Source organism: Oryzias latipes, chromosome 7 (assembly GCF_002234675.1).
Source record: "Oryzias latipes chromosome 7, ASM223467v1".
Taxonomy (NCBI): domain Eukaryota; kingdom Metazoa; phylum Chordata; class Actinopteri; order Beloniformes; family Adrianichthyidae; genus Oryzias; species Oryzias latipes.
This window is the reverse complement of record NC_019865.2, coordinates 4,341,104-4,361,736: the sequence shown is the minus strand read 5'-3', so window position 1 is coordinate 4,361,736 and position 20,633 is coordinate 4,341,104. Positions and strand designations below refer to the sequence as shown.

Here is a 20,633-nt window from a genome sequence, read left to right as displayed (position 1 = left end):
TCTACAGACCTATTTGTTGTGCGCATGAACTCATTCTAAAAGCCAGAAATAAATGTTTTTCACAAAGTGAAATTAAATTCCTTTCTGTATTTTCTACCTTCCACTCATGGAAGCTGATGAGCTGTATTATACTTGTTTCTCTAATTTGACAGGAAACCTGTCGATGATTAACTGAAGGAAAAAGGCGGAACCTTTTCAGCCTCAATCATCCAAAGCCTGAGCCGTCAACCTGCAGCAGCTATTAGTGAATGAATAAAAGGGTTGACTTAACTTAGTCTCCAGGTTATCAAGGCCGTGTAAAACAGTGTCAGGAAAGAGTCGGATCCTCAGTAGTGGATATTTAAAGAACTGAAGGCTCTTCTGCCTGCTTTAAACTCACATTTTTAGTTTGGACAAAACAAACTTTAATTTTAGATAACTTTGGACCAAATCTTTGGAGAAAGAAGGGCCTTATAGGTACTTTGACTTAGTTACTTCCTTGCATTTGCGGGGAACTAAGTAAGTATGGAATTTTTGAAGAAATGTGATCCAAAACGTAATAATCATTGCACAAGGAGCAATGTGGGGTTTCAGTGTCTTACCCAAGGACACATGGGTGACCAAGATGGAAGCCAGTTCTACTTTTGTATCTTTTAGCCTTAAAGTGGAAATGTGTGAATTTCTGCTGAAAATCCAGTGAACGGGAAATCAAATCAAACTTTATTTGTAAAGCACTCTTACAACTCAGGTAATAAATAGATTAAAAAAGAATAAAAGTAATAAAATAAAAATGAAAAATAAATAAATTACCAAATACGTACATAAATAAACCTTAATAGACAGAGAAAATGGTAAATGTGAACGAAAACATTAAACATAATAATAATAAAATAATAAATAAATTAAAATAAATACATGTGTGTATATATATGTATATATAGATATAGATATATCAAATTGGCAAAAAGAAGATGAATAATTAAAATATCAAATAAGTTCCTAAATTTCAACTAAGGGCTAGATTAAAAAGGTAGAAAGACAGCAACCTCTGTGTGGCTCTGTGACTCTGGTTCGGTTGAAACATGCAGCCCACATTCTTGCGACTCCTGCCGTAACCTAACCTTGGCTCGGTTTTGACACAACACTCGCCTGTAATGGAAAAATAGTTGTATTCGTGTCATTTTACAATCACCTCTCGGTACATATTTGCAAAGGTGTGTTTGCATTGTTTTTGTCCGGCCCCCTACCACCTGGAATGTCTCCCAAATGACTGACATTTTCCTCTCTTTGCCTGCATTCCTGTCATATGGAAAAGAAAGATGCCCAAAGGTGTGTTTTTGTGTGACTTTAACACTATGTGCTTTATGGCCACGTGCTGCACTATAATCACACTCTTAAACCACCTGGTGTCACATAAGCGTTTTGGCGGTATAACTACGACCGCTCACCTTTGCTTTGAGAGCTTTTGGTCAGCAGAACCTTTAACAGAACTCACCAGTTCCTTGTTAATGTTCGTGTGGAGCATGGTTTCTCCCTCAGGCACTTCCTAGGCATTTGTTCCCAGAGGTTCTTTCTGTTTTTTTAAGTTCAAAGCTTCCAACAGAAGCTTTTTCACCCAAAAAGCAAAAAGGCGCACTCTGTCACTCTGAGATGCTTCTGTATAGATTTGTCCTTGACCGCAGGGTGACCATAAAACTGTGTTTTCTATTTCTGTGAAGTGAAACAAACTGTTTTTCAGTTCAGACACATTGGAGAGTTTACCAGCATGCTTAATATCAAAAACTCTTCATCCTGAAAAGACAAATCTGATTTACGTCTTAAGTCTGATCAGATCTCTGTAAAACCTTCATTTGTTTTGAATTCATTCTTAGGGTGGCGCAGTGGTTAGCGCTCTTGCCTCACAGCAAGATGCCACTGGTTCAAGTCCCGGCTGGGGGACCTGAACCGAAACGCCAAACTCCAAACACCATGCATGTTCTTCCCGTGCATGCATGGGTTTTATCAGGGGACTCCGGCTTCCTCCCACTGTCCAAAAACATGCTTCATAAAAGTGAAAGTGAGTGTGTGTTAGGCCTGCACAATATACAGCAAATTATATCGTGATCGCAATATTGATCACTAATATCGCATTTCGCAAGTTTTGCTCATATCGTGCAGCCCTAGTGTGTGTCCATAATTGTGGACCTGGGACAGACTGGCGACCTGTCCAGGTTGTCCCCAGCCTTTGTCCATGAGTGCCGGGATAGTCTCCAGCAGCCCCGTGACCCCGAAAACAGCTAAGAAGATGAATGAATGAATGAGTCATTCATGGACCTGCTGTTGTGTTTGGATCACTTTTAGGTTTGTGCATGTGAACAAAAGAGCCTGAAAATTTGTTCCGTATTATCGTAGGAAACAAACTCTGGTTCACTTAAAATGGACCAAATGTGTCCAGTCTAAATACACCATTTAGTATCATGACATTTTCACTTTTTCTCATAGTTGTATTTCATTTTTGTAGATTTTGCTACTTTTTTTTATTTGACTTTTTTTTCTCATATATGTATTTCTTCGATGGTTACACTAACATTCCATTGTACAATATGAAGTTTTAAAGGGGAAAAAATCAGCTGCAAGAGCCAGTTTGTACCTTGACGTGAGCTGATGACACATAGTTAATTAAGATGGATGGATTCTGAAAGAGGCAGCTGCTGAATTTATTATTTAAAACGAGTTGGAAAGGTGCTATACAGATAAAGTTTGATTTTAATTGAAAACAGTTCAGTCATAAGCAACTAGAATAACTAGTTAACTCACCTGTTAACCTCTTAAGACTTAAATAAAAATTTTCATTTTCAAAAAATACTTATTTTTTTTTTAGAAACAGCTCAGTTACACACATCTATACCCAGACATCTTGATTTTAGAAGCAGCACATCCAGCCCAAATAAAGCCACCGATAAGCTCAAACATGCTCTGTTGTTTTCAAAACTTTGCAGCAGTTCTGAGGTCAAACTGGCTCCTAAATCTCATTCCTAGATTCCTAGATGTGGTTTAGCTTATCGCATACATCTTCATATGAAACCACAAGGGCTCCCGTGGATTCTGTTTCTGAAGATTCACAAACTTTTGTAAAGTTACTGAACTTCGTTTTATTCAGGAGAAGTCGAGCAGAAACCTGCTGTCATGTCCCAAATATCCAAAATGTGTTTTGGAAAAACAAACGCGTTCCATGTTTGCGGCGCTGCCCTGTAATTACCAACAGCAGCGCCGTTTCCTCCAGCTATCTGAGGCTGACAGACCAGAGGAAGCCGTTGGACGGATTATTCCGTTCATGTGTGGTCTGTCTGAAAACACAAACTCCATCATTAATTATAGTAGATGCTGAATTATGAGTGCTGACGTGCCCATGCAGGGATGGTATCAGTGTCCCCATCAGGCCCAAATATTTTACACCTGTTCATACCTGTGATGATCCTAACAGGAACCGTATTAATCATTGTGCAGTGATGTAGAGAAGAAATCGAACCGAAAACACAATCATTAATGTTTTCTGTTATCACCGCTGAGTCAAAAAGAAGAAGACTTAAACTTTCTGTTTTCCTTGTTTTGTGTCGCTCTCATAAAACCCACGTTCAGAGCAAACACAAGTGTTTTTTTGTCCACCCACATGGGTTTGCCTCTGTGATGCTTTATGGCGCCTCACCCAGGCCGACCTCTTTGACCGCTGCATGAACCTCTTGTGTGAAGTAACACCTCGGAAATAAGGTCAGGGAAAAGCTGCATTCCTTATTCTTTAGGGGACGATGGAACAGAAAGGAGGGATTGTTGCTGCTGTCAAACTTCCTGGTCTTATCGTTTCTTGTCTTGGTCCAGGGTGTGTTTTATCTCAGTCTACAGTCCACAGGCTTCTCCCCTGACACATTCAAGGGCAGTGCTGCCTTCAGCTGATCATTAATGTTTCGAATTTATCGCGTAAACTGCAAAAACCTCGTATTTTTGTCATGTTTCTAGTTTAAATGTCTTTTAACATGTGATGTAAGATAAAACTACAACTTTTTAGGTACTAGAGTGATGCTGTAAAATATTTTTATTTATGTATTTATCGATTAGTACGACAGAGTTTTAGGGCCAGTTTAGATTTAGATTAAAGTTGGATTAAAAAAAAATAAACTAAAGTCCTAAATTTCCCGAGAAAAAATTCATAACTGTTAAATTACGAGAATAAAGTAGTAGATTTACAAGAAAAAATTCATAAATTAACGAGAAAAAACACAAAAATTGTCTGTTTATTGGACATTTGCTTGAAGATGAAAGATGTGGAGGATTTTGTAAAGTTTTATATCAGGATAGGTTTTTAAAAATCAAGAAATTCTGAACCTTTTGGCAACCCAAAATCAAATTATTGTTAGTGGTTTCTGAGGTTCGTGTCGGTAAAGCAGAGTTTTATGTGTAAAATAAGGAGCTCAGAGACATGTTTGGGTGTAAAGGACCGAAGCTTTATTCTGCCTTTTTCATTCACATACCCAGAAGTCCATTTGTCCCCTTACGTCATTCAAGTGCACAAGAAACACCAAAGGGGAATGAAAACAGTGTTACATAGGTCCCCTTTCCCAAAATAAAACGTCTCGTTTCAACATAAAACAAGAAAGATGAATGAAAATAGTCTTTAACATTAGCATGAGAACGTTGAAAATGCCAAAAACCGGGCCTCTTCAGACGGAAGCATCACACAAACATAGAGATCTTGTCTTTGGTGGAGGAAGAAAGGATGGAAGTGGACAGGTGCAGGGATACCGATGTCTTCATCATTGGGCTGCAGAGATCCTGTAAGAAGTTATCCTGTATGCCCACGACTTTAAAATCCTACATTTTTGAGAAAAAAGTTGTAAATTTAACACTTTAGATCTCGTAAAAGTACTTTATTTTTGGTGACCCTAAAACTTTGTCGTGAATTAGAAAGTAGACGGTCCTAATATGCAAAGAACCTTAAAACTACAATTTTAGTAAATCTCTTTTGGTAAATAAAGAGCTTAAGGCTTATTGTTGTAGATTGTGTGCACACATGTGCATGAACTCAAAGTCTGAGCTTTGTGTGCGGAAAGCGAAAGCTTTACTTCCAGCGCTGGACCTGGAAGTTCTAGTTGAAGTGTCGATCTTTAGGCTTCGGCACTTACAGACGGCAAGTCAGATGTCGCCCACTCCTTCTTTAAAAGGTTGTCTGAAAATGTGTCTGCACGCTTGTGCGTTTGTCACGAACTTCTCCTGACATTTATCTCTTAGGTTTTTGCTGCTGATCTCTCTTATCACATAAAGGGATTGACTGGGGTGTGAAATGAAAACATGCCCCAACTCACCCCAAGCGTTTCTCTCTTTTTTTTTTCTCCTAATAAATAATTTGAAGCTGATATACCTGCTAGAATATATGGAAAAGGCAGCCAAATTCCATAGAAACATCTGAAAGTCCATCAGAAATTTTAGAAACTGAAAGTTGGCTTTTAGGTTCACAACAGAAAACGGAACGAGATATGGGGGGGCGAGAGATTTGTGTGATCATGCTAGCGGGTGGAACACATTGCTTTGGTTCTTTGTACAAAGTGTGAGACAGATGTTACAAACTCGTAAAACTTAATGAAGCAACACATTTCTACGACCAGTTCACATTCAAAGGTCTAAAAAAATCTAGTTTTATAATTAAAAAATGTTTTTTCTTTTTCCAGGCCACAGTTGTAAATAAGAATGTTGTTTATCTGTTTTGCCGGAAAAAAATGAGGGTTAAATAAATAAATGAAAAATACATTTTTGTTTGAGTCTTAAAAACAAAGACTTTAAACAAAATTCTGAAGATTTAAATACTTTAATAGAAAGAATTAAAACCTAAATCCTCTAATTAAACAAAAAAATCTGCAAGGTTAAATGAGCTTCTGCTGCAGCAGAATCGAGTTAATGTTTTCTGCAGAGGATGCTTTAGGTTCCATTCAAAGCATGCTTGTCTTTCCAATCGAGCTTCAGCATGTTTGCTTCTGTTGTTTCCTGCAGACTCGAGACGGAAGCTTTTCTCCTCTCCATCACTCTTGGAGCGGATGATGTTTTACCCCAGAGGGACTCTGTGTTTTGATTAGAGTGGAGGATTTTTTTGAAAAGCTAAAAATAGACTGAATGATGGCTAACTATAGAAAATGAAACGATTATAATGGAGAATGGAATCACAGCTGCCCTGACGGTGAACTGTTTCATTATTATGGTCATTTTTATTTTTTTAAGAAACTTTGCTACTATGCAATTTTAGTTTGGATTCACTTAAAGAGCCACTCTTATCAGCTTTTCATCTCTTTTCTTAATATATGTCCTCCATCATCAGAAAAAATGCCACAAGAACATGTTAAAAACACAAAAAACCTAATTTTCATCATAGTGAGTCTATAAAAATCTAAGTCTTGATGACATTTTTAAAAACATCTTTGGAACCATCCAGGAATGAATGAGAGTCTTTACTGATACACCAAGTAAGGTTACTTTACATTCACAACGTAATAAAGTGTTGATCACAGACGACTGAGCAAACAAGTGCAGCAATAAATATAAATATTTCCTTGAAATGTAATATATAGGAAATCATGGTGCCTGCACTATCTCTAAAAGTCAACAGTGACCCTGATTTTCAGCAGACTTCTGACCTGCAGACAACTTGACCTCAACTTATTCAGCTGCATTGATAGCAGTTGCAGAAGGACAACCTGACAAACACTGTCTGCAGACATGACAGTACAGAGAACTGGGACTCTGTTTTTCTCTTGTTTGTCTTGTTTTTGTATAATTTCTGCTTTGATTTGAAACAAAACATTTCAAATCCAATCTCCAGTTTGACAGATTTGTCTTTATTCATCCAAATAAGACATTTCACAGGAGTTTGCTACAATTTCATATAAAACGAACTCTGAATGTGGTTGCCGAACACAAATGTGATAATTTCCTCAAATAAAAAAAATAAAAGTTTTCATTTCTGCTGTAAATTTAATTTGATTTACGAGAAAGTCAATGGAAAATAACTTGCAGAATGAACTTTAGATACTTTCATTTTTAAACGACTTCTATCCAGGAGTTGAATTATTAGTACATTTCTTTCTCAGTCAAAACACACCAAAATGCTGTCACCTAACACATGTTCATCATGTTCAAAAACTCACCGCAAAGGCAGCGTCCCAGGTGGTTAGCCTAGGATTGCTTGGTTAGGATGCTGCTACACCACAAATAAAAAAAAATGTTGCAGGTCAAATATTGTAAATGTATTTTAAAAATACCCACAAGGAAGGAGGGTAGCAATCTGATATCCAAAGCTACAAAGTTGGATCTTGGTTTGACACATTTGTGTCTCCATACTGAATCAGTAAAAACCTAATTTGAAGAAAGAATCAAACAGAAAATGAAGAAAAATGTAAATGTTTTAGGATTTTTACTTCATTTTGCAATTGAACTGATGTTTCATATGAGAGATTTTTTTTCTGAACTTCATGTTTAACAGAAAAAAAATAAACTTCTAGAAGTTATGAAAGTGAAAACTTTGACATTTATTTTGAAGCCAGTTGAATCAAAGGTCAAACTGGGCTGCAGCGAGCACAGACCCATTAAACTGTTAGACTATTATATAGTGAACCGGGGTAATTATTATAATGCTCCGTCTTTCTCTCATTTCTCCAGCTCTGAATGCAGCCGGACAAGAGCTTCCATCGAGCCCTCACGGCTGCACGGAAGGAAGCTGTTACCCCGCAACAGGAAACCTCCTGATTGGGCGAGCTGTCAACCTAACCGCCACTTCCACATGCGGCCTAAACGGACCCGAGCAGTACTGCATTGTCAGCCACCTGCAGGTAACAGACGGGTGAAAGAAATAAAAAAGAAAACTCCATCTAGACTCGGAAGATTATGGGAGATGAAAGTACTTATAGCTTTTTATAAGTCTTTTATTCATAAAGACTCAGGTAAAATGAGACGATGTCATTTTATTTCAATACTTGCTGTGTGAAATTATGATATTTTTTTAAAACATTTTTTAAAGCAGAGATTTTTTTTTCTGGCTGGCTTTTCTTGTCACAGTAAAACCACTCTGAGTAGTTTCATCGTTTTTTGATTGTAACATCATTGTGTTTTTGCATTTATTTTACTTTGGATCTAGTTCCGGTTGTAAAAAGATAATAGTTTTCCTAAGAAGGATTTCTAAAATTCAGATATAACCCCCACAAACATCGGCTTACTTCTTTTGATGAGAACCTTTATGCTGCATTCACACCAGATGTGATTCTCGTGTCAAATTTGCATCTGATGTAGCGGGCTTTATCGCTCTAGCTCCGTGTGCCCTGCGACAGGCTGATGACCTATCCAGGATGTGTCCCGCCTTTGCCCAACAGTAACCGGGACAGTCTCCAGCAACGCCGTTGCCACAGCGATTAAGAAAATAGATGGAAGTTCAGGACAAAAAAAACCTTAATCGAGTCACTAAAAACGTTATGTGGCAAAAGCTGAGTCCCTGATTTTGCGTCCAACGCCCAAATCGGGCTGCAGTACCTCAGATCGGGTCTGTACATTCACTTAACATTGAAACTTGACGCACGAATCACTTCCGGTGAGAATGCAGCATTAGGCCGAACCTGAGCCTACTTTGAAAAAAAGTGTCTTCAAATTTGGATGTTACTCCCACTCAACGCTGAGATTGGTCACCAGTCATCCACAATACCAATAAGCTGTCGGCGCTTGGAAAGGACATAACAATGCGGGACATAATGTAAGCGCTTTGGGTGTCTTGAAAAGCGCAGATAAATCCAATCCATTATTATTATTATTATTAATGTTGGTTTATACCTTATAATGCAAAAAAGAAAATCACTTTGGTGCTTCAGAGCACACCCACGGCAAGAAATGCGTTTCTCCTCCGCGTTACCAGCGCGATGAGGATCGTCCGACGGGGAGTAGGGATACCAAGCCTAAAGTCCCTACAGCAGCCTCTCCTTGAAAAAACAAGTACGGACTCCGCTACGGCTCCAAATGCCCCTACAATTGGAGGAGCCAGAGGGGTAGGGGGAGAATTGGAATTTGCTATTGGTACTATTGTAAATGGAGGAGCATAAAAAATGTACAGGTAGCGGCAAAAACCATTTACTGTATTCGAGAACTGGACTGAGTGAGTGTTACGTCACATCACCAATTAAAAATAACTGTGTTCCCGTGTTTAAGGCGGGAGTGTTGCGTTAAATTGATCTACAATAGTTGAAATCTAACTTCTTTTTTCCCCCTCAATTATTCTAGATGTTTTAAGGCTGTAAAACTCCTTACTACACACTTTGTATACTTTTTCAGATAAACATGAACATTTTCTCACTTTTTTGAACTTGAACTCTCATTTCAAACCTTAATAGAAAAACAAGGCCAGTACTACAAAATAAAAAGATGAATGATGAAATTTGGCACTTTCTATACATGAGACATTACACTAAGGAGATTGATTGACAATGGTGAAGAGCCAATCAGGAGGCAGAACAGGAGGCAGTTAAAAAATATTTGCACTGAAGTAAAAAAAACACCAAGTATGAATGTTTGGTAGCAGTTTATAAAAACATGCAGAAAAACTGAAATGGAGCCATGAAGGCAGAAACGAATTATCTTGCAGTTTCCTCCACACCTGTGTTATGTTGGTTCTGGTCTACCTCTACCGGCCACGTTTTCCATCTTTCTTCACCTGAAACACCTCCCGACATGCTCACCGTTGTTTACATTCATTTGTCTTGCACCGTGCATTTCTTTAGCATGCCCATGCCTGCACTTCGGGGCCTGCGGACAGCAAAAATTCAACTTCCAGGTGAACATAATGAAGATTCTCACTATGGTGACAGGCTTTCTGCTGCAGTGCAGTGACAGCCCGGTATGTCTGATGCAACCTCAAGAGGCCCCATGAAACAGTTGTCTCAAAGCGTGTAAACGTCCACATACCCATCTATCATTGGGATTTGAGCTTTTGTAAGGTGTGGCTTGGATTTCTGCCTCGGAAACCCAGAATCTACCTTCATTCACTACTCATGAAGGAGCTACACTGGTACCATGTTATCCGTTGACAATTGGAGACCAAAGGCCGTCCTCGCTTCAGAAAAGCCGAAACTAAATGGGGAGTTGGTGTGTTACACGGGTGTGTTGTTGGGGCAGAAAGCTTTATCTGGGCTTGACTAATGGGAGTTGAATAAGAGCAAAAGAATAAGTCTTAATTACAAACAGCAACTGCCGCTGTCATAGAAACTCAGGAGAAATCCGTGTGTTTGGCTCCGTCCTGATTGCTCTAATTGTTAGATTTGACTGACGGGTCTCTCAGGGTTAATTAGACTTAAAAATAGCATTTGCTTCAAATGCACAGGTACAAGTTGTGTGTTTGCAGCTTTTGTCATTCACTTCCACATTTCTGTTCAGTGCCAGGCTGAGCCTTTCTAACAGCCATGTTGTTTCTAGCAGCTTAATCGTCCCTGACAACAGCCTAATTAAGAAACGCTCCCCTGGAATTCAGATGCCTGTGCCAACTTACCCCACACTGCTCTTTTTTTCCTCGGATTGCCCCTCTTCAATGGACCCGCTTCTGCCAGCTCTCTGCTTGTTCACAACTCATTAGTGATTTGTTTTATGCTAAAAATTTCTCAACTAATTAAAGACCCGCGGTGATAAAAATTGTGGTTTTTTTCTTGTATTTCAAATGTTCTTATAGCATTTTTTTGTGATGATGGATAAAAGAATTTAAGATTAAAATTGCATTTCTGAGTATTTATTTATTCAAATTGTTGTGAATCAGGAGCAAAGGCTTACTTGTGGGCGGGCGGAAAGCTCCCTTCTCCGCTTGGGAAGGGGGGCCGGGGTTGCCCTGTTTACAACTCAGAGGCGAATTTCTAATGAACTCCTGCTGCTCTGCAGAAACTATGTCCTAGAACACGACAGGTTTTTTTTAAAATTTTGGCTAAAAGCTGCATATTCATGATTAAAAGACCACTGGGAACACTTTGAAAATTGATCATAGAATGAATGGAGAGGGACTTTCAGGAAAAAAGTCATGATAAATATCATTGGTCCGTCATTACTTCATCAGATATGATTCCTCTAAAGCACATATTCCACATCTTTAAACAGTGGGCTCTTTACAGTCCCATATCACTATATCCCCACCTTTACTCATGTTTCAACTGTGAGTTTAAAACTAAAGGCTTTCTTTTTTAAGCAAAATTATCATGTGTGTTCACATGCAACTCTCTCATGAGTTTTCTTTCTTTTGTTCCTATGAAGACATGGTTATTTATGGAGCAATGCAAAAACTACTCAGGCTTTCTCAGCTTTCTTAGTTTCCTGCAGGCGTTTGAATTTGACTCTGCTTTTATGGTTTATTCGCAGCATGGACATTATGCTAAACTGACCATCAGTGACCTGAGAACTATAGAAAATGTAGATCTGAGACCATGCTTAGTGAGATTGCATTATAAATGTTTTAAGCCAAACTTCATCCTTCAAACAAACTTGTTCTCTGCCTCACCAGGAGCTGGACAAGTGCTTTGAGTGTGACTCGCAGCGTCCGTACCACCCTCTTCGACACAGAAACAGCCACCGTATCGAAAATGTGATCTACCTGAGTGATCGCAGCGGAGAGCTCACCTGGTGGCAGTCTGCCAGCGGTGGGTATTTAGAACAGCACACATCAAACGCCCTTATTGTTATCTTCTGTTAGCCAACAGGGTCTGATTGATGTTCAGAAACAAAGTTCTTTAAGGATAGAAATGCATTAACATGTAAAGAATGTTTAAAGTTACATTTAACAACAAAGCTGTTAATAAAAGAATAACTGTGCACTAAAGTCATGATAATAATAGAAATGCAAAAAAAATAAAAGGAACTTACAAAATAAGTTAAAATTGTTTGTCGTGGGTCCCGCCGGGAAATAATGCCGAGGAGCCATGGTGAGAGTGGCCTTTCATTTATTTCAGACCTCGAGCAGCTCCACGCAGGGCACAACAGGTCATGACACCTCCGTCACTCTCTTTTTCACTTCCTATGATAGTCCCTTTTAAATGATAAGCCCCTCCCATTGGCCGTGGCTCTTCATTATTATCCAGGTAACATCACAGGAATCAATCTTACATTGTCCAGCAAGACACTTAAACATAAAATAGATAAACAGTTTGGAAACCACCACCAGCTGACGGTGCCACACCATCACTGTGTTATATTTAAAAACTGAAACACGGTGAGAATTTTATTATTAAAAATATTTAAAGGCTATGTTTTATAAATGGTTTAATGACTGCAGAAACAAGAACAATGTGTACTTTGACTTTGCATCTCTTGCTGGGTTGAAGTCATAAGAAACTGGACCTAATGGCTCTTTTAGGGTCATAGGTTGCAGACCCCTGGATGAAGCGTTTGAGGGGAGCCCTAAAATTTCATTCCAAAGCCAAATATCCCAAACGTTTTGCGGGCTCTGCCTGATAGAGTACTGCCCAGACGTGTACATAAGGTGCCTTTTTTATGTCCAACTGTTTTTGCGCATTTATTTATGGTAGGAAGGTCAAAATCGAGTCCTTTTTTAAGCAAACCGTGTTAGAATCCACAGTTTCTCGTTCTCTCAGAGAACCCACCCTGATCGGCCACAGAGCAGCTATGTGCTGAAACCATTTAGGATCAAGTGCCTTGCTCAAAGACACTGCGGTCAGTCAGGGTGGAGAAAACACTTCCGGGCATCTATTCCACACAGATGCTATCTTTCAAGTTCAAGGTTTAAACGGCAGCCCTCCTGCCATAAGTTAGCCTCATAAATCATCGGGGCGCTCCCAAATTTGCAACTTTTTTATCAAATTTGACAAATTCTTTTGCGTCCTCAGTTTTCTCGAGAGGTTTGCATGACACATTAGTACGAAACTGTTTTAGCTTATTCATGTGTTTCCACACAAAAAGTAAAAAGCCCTAAACTGCTAAATTTACCTGACGATTTTAAAAATCTGCTCTGTCAGGCTACAAAAAACACCCAAACTTCTGTTTTGTGCCTGGATGCAGACATCATCACTCCACTTCTTTTCTTTTGTCTGGCTCTCTTCTATGAACCTGTTTCTGCCAGCTCTGTCACTCATTAGTGCTTTGTGCTTACAGTCACCACACCAACTGTAATTGTTGTAAAGTATTGAAAAAGGCCCAGGGCCATCATTATCTTCTCAGATATTCAGAGAGCTTGGTGCATTCCTCCATACTGAATATAATCAGCTGTGTTGATTCTTTTTTCACCTCTGCACAACAAAGCTTAATTATTTCTTTTCTGAACTTTTATCAGACAGACATCAACATTTTCACACGTTTCTCTCTTGTTTGAACTCTCATAAGTATTATAGAATAAAAAACAAAGATCTGTTTGTGATAAAAGATCACTGTAGATTTTGCAAACTGAACACAGCACGTAGAAGATGGATGGACAAGGTCTGTAGAACAAAGTGAACTGTAAAAAAAAAGAAGAAAGAAAGCAGACAAACAAACAAAATGTGAAGCACAATATAGTGAGCAAACACTGTAAATTGAAGGTTTTCTTTCTGCTTCGCAAATCTGAGGAACAATGTCTGATTTATACGCTTGATAGTGGAGTCAGATGGTTATGGAGATGTTTTTCTTCCTTATGGAGCTTGTTAACCTTTTGAAACTGTAAACTTTTTTAGCGACACCTAAATAAAACACGCTCTTTGACTTACCGGATCTCTTCAACCGTCTATGCAATCAATATGCTGGTTCTGGTGAGGAGAAAAGCAGCTTATCACATCAGCTTTGCTGTGATATAATTTTATAAAAATGAAGAAAATAACAATTCAGTTCATGCTTTTGACACTGCTGGATGATTTCCTCCACAGGTAAGGAGGATGTCAGCCTGAGACTGAATCTGGAGGCTGAGTTCCACTTCACACATCTTATCATGAAGTTTAAGGTGAGCTTTAGTAGAGCTGTACAATGTAAATGTCCATCTTTTAATGATTGTTCTGAAGTGAATTCATGTGGTTTCTGTCTGCTGCCGTCTGTTCCGTCATTTCACTGACTAACTTTTGAAAACTCTCCTAGACTTTCCGACCTGCAGCGATGATCATCGAGCGCTCGGCAGATTTTGGCAGAACGTGGCGACCCTACCGCTACTTTGCCTCCAACTGCACCAGAACTTTCCCCGGCGTACCCGCCAAAGGCTTGCACCACATTAACGACGTGATCTGCGAGGAGCGCTACTCCGACATCGAACCGTCCACTAACGGGGAGGTACGTGGAAAACCGTGACATCTGACCCGGGTCTTATATGTTTTCTGTAGTTGCATGTTTGACACTGGTGTAGAACGGGAAAAAACATTTTTAAAGTAATCGGGTGAAACTTCAAAGAGATTCAATAATAAAGCAGTTTTTAGCTGCCATGTTTATTGTAGCTTTTTTTTTTTTTAAGTTTGAGTCAAAACCCAAATTTCAACCCCTACTTTTTCAAAAAGTGCTATTTATTTTTAACTAGCTGAAAGCTCAACTGGTTTTGACATAATTTCTGACCTCGATTAGCCTGAAATCAAAACAAAGGAGACATTTTCAATTATTGATGCTAGGTGCAGCAACAAATGTCTGCCTTTTGCCCCCAAAAAAAGAAAAAATTAAACTAATAGTAATAAGTAATATAATTTTTGGAAATATGGAGCCAAAACCAGCTGGTTTGTATTTTTTCAAAGTTCAGTCACAGTGTTTATGCATAAATGTATAAGCATAATCTAAGTTAAAGAATTCATAAAATACCAAACATAAAGTAACAGAAAGCTTGAGTTAATTGATTTATTGATTTAGCTTGATTTATTTCTTAATAATTTATTTGAAAGGGACTGGGGGAAAAAAAAGCATTGTTATAATTTCAAATGGAACCGATGCCATCGCCAAAACTAACAATAACAAACAATCAAACAAAGAGACTAAGATTAACACATACAATACATATAATACAGAATATTTATAACAAAACACTAGTAAAGGCTTGGTTGGACTTGGGCCATACATAAAAGAAGATTGTTCAAATAAAAGCTGGGAAATGTTGTCAGACCAATGAAACATTGAGCTCAATTGAACACCGTGATTCATAGAAAACATTTTTTGTATGCCTGCTAAAATATGGTAACTTTTTTATGCAATCAAACAAAAAAACCTAAAGAAGACAGACAAAAGAGGTAAACATACATTTATATATATCAAACTTAGTTAAAATGATGATATTGCTGGGAATTTATTGGAAAATTAAAAAACTAAAATAATAAAATAATTATTAATGCTACTACTACTACTACTACTACTACTACTACTACTACTACTAATAATAATAATAATAAAAATAATAATTATTGTAACATATAAATGTCACAACTGTTTTATAACCCGCCCAAAAATGTGAAATGTATCTTTTGTCTTATTTCCAAACATTTTTCTTCTGTATTTTAGGTCATTTTTAAAGTTTTGGATCCATCAATTCCTGTGAAAGACCCTTACAGCTTGGAAATTCAAGGTCAGTCCCATGACATATAAACTTCTCGTATTGTCAGAACGTTACAAAGTAAAAGTAAAAGGTAAAAGAACCAGGTCCCGAATACAAGCGGTCAAAATGAGCTCCCTCCAATGGGTGGCTGGGCGCTCCGATAGTGATAGAGCGAGAAGCTGGGTCACCTGGAGAGAGTTGGGAGTAGAACCGCCACTCCTCCAAATTAAGAGGAGGAGCAACACCAACGATTTTCAGAACAATCAGGCAGCGGCAGCTGATGTTGGAGATTCTGCCGAAGCCTCCCCGTACATGTGACTGTAGCTTAACAAGAGAAACTGAGTCATAGAATGAAGCTAAATCTAGACTTTTTATAAAACACTTCATGTCAAGTACAGGAAGCAGCAGGTCTGTTACCTCAGGGGTCTAAGCTCCAGCTCCATTAAGACCTCACCCCCCACAGTCTCCATACAGAGCAAAACAACTAAAAAGTCTTAATTTATACAGAGAAAACTGAGGAAGCCTGATTGTAACTGTTCTCAGGGCTTAATGGGAATTCAGGATGGACAGAAAGATTGGAGTAATGTAGAGGGAGGTTGCATAGACATGAAGTTTTAATTGGATTTTGACATCCATGACAAATTTGAAGGCAGTCTCTTATGTAAATAGAATCAGAATATTGTCTTTTTTTAGAATAAAATACAGAATATTCATGTACTATTGCTTCTCATCTCTGCATTTCAGTGAGTTAGATTACAATTTAAGGCAGACGAACACACAGCATATTGTTGTTGTTTATTATCAGGATTCTTCAGTGCTTTAGGTCGTAAGAAAAAGAATAATTCATTTTCTGAAAGAAAATGCGATGATTATAGATGTTTTGTCAAATCTTCCTATTTCTTTCACAGAACTTTTGCGCATCACCAACCTGCGTATCAACTTCACAAAGCTCAACACCTTGGGAGACGACCTGCTGGACCGTCGCACTGATGTCCTGCAAAAGTATTACTACGCCATCTACGAGCTGGTGGTCAGGGGGAGCTGCTTCTGCTACGGACATGCATCAGAGTGTGCCCCGGTGCCGGGAGTCTTCACCCGGGAGAGCGGCATGGCGAGTTTCTGACGCCCGTCACCAGATAAACCGGTTTAGCTTTTGTTTTGTAATTAACCTCTAACTTTGCATACCTTTGGTCGGTCAGATCCACGGTCGCTGCGTTTGCAAACACAACACGGAAGGGCTGAACTGTGAGCGCTGCAAGGACTTCCACAAAGACCTGCCGTGGAGACCAGCAGAGGCAGAGAACCCTCACACCTGCAAAGGTGCGCTGGCAGCCTTCTAGAAAGCATGTTAATGAGTCTGTTTCTCAGTTCTGTGTAAGTGGAGAAGACCCAGATGCAGGCAAAAGTCAAACAATGAGATTTTTTCAAAGCTTTCAACATAGTTAACTGCAGGATGTGAGGGATCTGCACTTTGAAAATACATCCATCCATCTTCTGCTTTCCTTTCCGGATCACAGGGATCAGTCGCCTGTGCCGGCTACTTTTGGGCAAAGGCGGGGTCCACCCTGGACGGGTCACCAGCCTGTTGCAGGGCGGCTTTGGAAATAACTTTAGACATTTATTTCCAGATTGTCCAAAATTGGATCATGGTCAATTCAGTAATTTCCAGTCATTTTCTGAACAAGCCTGGATAATCATACCTCCACCTCTGTGCTTGACAGAAGATTTTAACACCTTTATGCTTTATTTTCCTAATTGGAAACATCGTATTTAATCCAGGGCTCCACTTAATTTTGCATCACCTTAAAAAGAAAAAACACTGAAAAATAAAGGGTTTAAGGGGTCATTTGAAATTATAATTGTTTTTTTGGATGTTAACAAACAACTCCACTTAAATGTTCAAAGAAACACAAAAAAGATGGCTACCTATTTATTCCAAGAAAACCTATGCATGTCGCTGTTTGTGTTTTCTTTCCAGAGTGTAACTGCAACGGTCATTCCAACCAGTGCCACTTTGACATGGCTGTGTACCTGGCCACGGGCAACGTCAGCGGAGGCGTTTGTGACAATTGTCTACACAACACAGTTGGGCGCAACTGTGAGATGTGTCAACCATTCTACTATCAAGACCCCAACAGGGACGTCAGAGACCCACAAGTTTGTCTTTGTGAGTTAGTTTACTAGTGCAAAATACATTTGAATCTCTAAAACACTTTGTCTTTCTTATCATTTCTTGGCAACGCCCTTTGAAGTCCCACTCCGATCATCTTTAGTTCTATTTTCCAAGAGTCTTCAGTGGTCTTTTAATGGTGATTATGCCTTTTTTAGGCAAAACCAAACAACCTGTGTTGTTTTCTAGGACATAGTTTCTGCAGTTTTTGGGGATACAGTGTAGGACGAACAAAACAGGCTGGTGACTGATATGGTGACAAGCACATAAACAAAAAAGGATCATGTCTACGACAGATTGTGGCTTTTCAACTTTTAATTGCAGTGGATCTTATAGTTTTCATGAGCAGGTGAGGTTTTAGCCCAGCCTGTTTTGAGTTTTTTATTCCTGTAATTAGCAATAAAATGTGGAAAGAATCGGAATGAAAAGCATAAAAACAGAACAATTTTTTGTTTTGTTGTGAATACACCAAAAATAAGAATGAAGATCACCTTATTTCTTTTTAAAACTAATATATTTTGTTAATTCAATACGCTTCCACACCTTTGTGGTTTATCGGGTAAGGAACATGTTACACTTAAATAGTGCTTTTAGGTAAGTGCGTGCTACTTCCACGCAGCTCGACCGTTCGGAAATTTACCTGTCAGCGTGTAGTTTGTGTGGGTATTCTATGGCCGTCCTATGGGCACTAGCATATCACATGAACACCCCATGCGAGTGGCATTTGCACGCCATCAGTGAGGGACCGTACAGGTTTTATCAAAATATCCTCAGAATGGGTCTTTAAGTAAATCTTTCTGCGTTGATTCTCATTCAGCAATGCACTATAGGTATAAAAGCAGTCAACTGGACTTGGTTTGTCTTTTATAAAAGGTATTATTACAAGTTTCTAACCTGAAACATGGATGTTTTTAAGTTCATTTCTTGATTTATTTTTTTTTATGTTCAACTTGAGGTCCTTGACCATAACTCATAGCCTGTTATGATGGAATGTCCTCTCTTGAGCGCAGTGTGTGATTGTGACCCGGTGGGGTCATTCGATGGCGGCGTGTGTGACAGCCACACCGACTTGGACATGGGGATGATCGCAGGCCAGTGTCGCTGTAAAGCCAACGTGAAAGGCATACGCTGCGACGACTGCAAAGTGGGTTACTACGGACTCAGCCAGAACGACCCACAGGGATGCCAGCGTATGTATCCTCACCTGTGGAATTAAAGTGGAATTAAATGTATTTGAAAAAGAATGATGTATTATCTGCCTTAAAAATGAGCAGAAACCAGATCAGCTAAATTCTGTTTGTGTGCATTTCTTCATCAGCTTGCAACTGTGACCCGCGTGGCATCATTAGGATGGGAGATCCATGTGACCAGATCAGCGGGGACTGTTCCTGCAAACGATACGTCACCGGACGTTACTGTGACCAGTGTCTGGTCAGTGACACTGACTCCATGAGTTCACGTCTCATGATTTACTCTTTGACATCTTCCATGAATTTTAAACTCATCAAATCATGACCTGAACCTCGTTACCTTCTGAGGATGTAATAACTCTGGTTACAATAACAGAGTTGTTCATCTAGAACCGCTGGGCTGACTCAAACCGGTAGAATTCACCTGCGATTGTTCCTTATGGTTTGGGCTTCTGTGTTTCTGCAGCCTGAATACTGGGGGCTCAGTAACGACCAGTTTGGATGCAGACCCTGTGACTGCGACTTTGGTGGAGCCCTCAACAACAGGTGAAGACTCACTCCATCTTCTGTTCTTAAAGAAAATCATTGTTTCTCACACTAGCGTTTATAGTCATGTTAACCATGAAAATCCTTCAATTTTTTTGTCAGATCATTTTCTCATGTTTGCCTCTAGCATAATGCTGCTTTAGTTTTGGGGATCCTCTTCTAGTTCTGAGGGCGAAAAACTCTGGTTGTCTTATAGTAAACCATTTTAATTTATCATTCCTCCACCAGTTTTCCTGGACGGCTGTATCTTCTTTGCATTAAGTGTGGGAATGGGCAGTAATGCTGCAGCTCAGCTCTGGTTTAGTTTGTCAAAAAAAAAAAAGTATTTCTACAGCTTCAAACCTATGACATTCTATAGATAAAGGAACAAATAGGGATTTTTTTTTTTTCCCATTTAAAAGTTTGGGCTGAATTTCCCTGATCGTCTAATGAAAAGACTGAATGCAGTTACTTGCACGCTCTCTGTGATTTATGACTTTGTCTGGAAATCCCCTTTAACCCCTCCTGGATTTATGCGCTGCAGCAGATACTCCATGGAAATTAGTGCTGATTACTCCTTGGCAAAATTGCTAATTGTTAGGACACAGTCGCTCACACTAATGGACAATCATTTGGATTGTCCCATGGGAGCAGTCACAGTTGTAATTGGCACACTGTCAGTAAATTGTCTAATCATTGGTAAATTAACAATAACTGTGTGTAATCTTTGTCAGAATGGATCAGCTGAGCAATGGTTTTGTGATTGATGAATGGAAGTCAGTGTAATTAGTTTTTATCAAAAGCCAGGATCGGAAATGATATAAAGCTCTAAGTTTTACCCCCCCCCCACACCCCCTTAGGTGCATGATGGAAAGTGGCCAGTGTGACTGCAGAAGGCATCTAATTGGTCGCCAGTGTTCAGAAGTGCAGTCTGGGTATTTCTGCGCTCCTCTCGACTATTACAAATACGAGGCAGAGGATGCTAGCGGTCACTCTCCCAATGACCCTGCCCTGCCGGTGAGTGTAGCTGCACGACACAACATTTATGGTCACTTTTTTTCCTTCAACAATTGCGCTCTAATGTAATTATGTTTGTGGTTTTTGTCTCTTCTGGAAGGCTTCAGGCTTCACAAATTTCACACCTCCATGTTTGTCAGCCAGAAGTTACAAAAAAAAGACTAAAAAATGAATGAAGTTCAAGCTACAAATGTCTAGTGTGTCCGCCAAAATTTCCATCCATGTATATAAAACAGTTTTG

The 20,633-nt window shown here is 39.2% G+C and overlaps 1 protein-coding gene across 2 annotated transcripts in view; it reads left to right on the top strand.

The window, feature by feature from the left end:
- The window catches only part of LOC101158765 (laminin subunit beta-2), a 57,519-nt gene that overhangs the window by 14,873 nt on the left and 22,013 nt on the right, over positions 1-20,633 (top strand). For both annotated transcript variants that reach the window (XM_011476771.3, XM_011476772.3), the window contains exons 3-14: positions 7,657-7,826; positions 11,513-11,648; positions 13,860-13,933; positions 14,065-14,253; positions 15,457-15,520; positions 16,399-16,601; positions 16,690-16,810; positions 17,469-17,657; positions 18,671-18,850; positions 18,979-19,091; positions 19,317-19,396; positions 20,236-20,392. In XM_011476771.3, the coding sequence (XP_011475073.1) occupies positions 7,657-7,826; positions 11,513-11,648; positions 13,860-13,933; positions 14,065-14,253; positions 15,457-15,520; positions 16,399-16,601; positions 16,690-16,810; positions 17,469-17,657; positions 18,671-18,850; positions 18,979-19,091; positions 19,317-19,396; positions 20,236-20,392 (1,676 nt within the window). The remainder of the gene's footprint in view (positions 1-7,656; positions 7,827-11,512; positions 11,649-13,859; positions 13,934-14,064; positions 14,254-15,456; positions 15,521-16,398; positions 16,602-16,689; positions 16,811-17,468; positions 17,658-18,670; positions 18,851-18,978; positions 19,092-19,316; positions 19,397-20,235; positions 20,393-20,633) is intronic.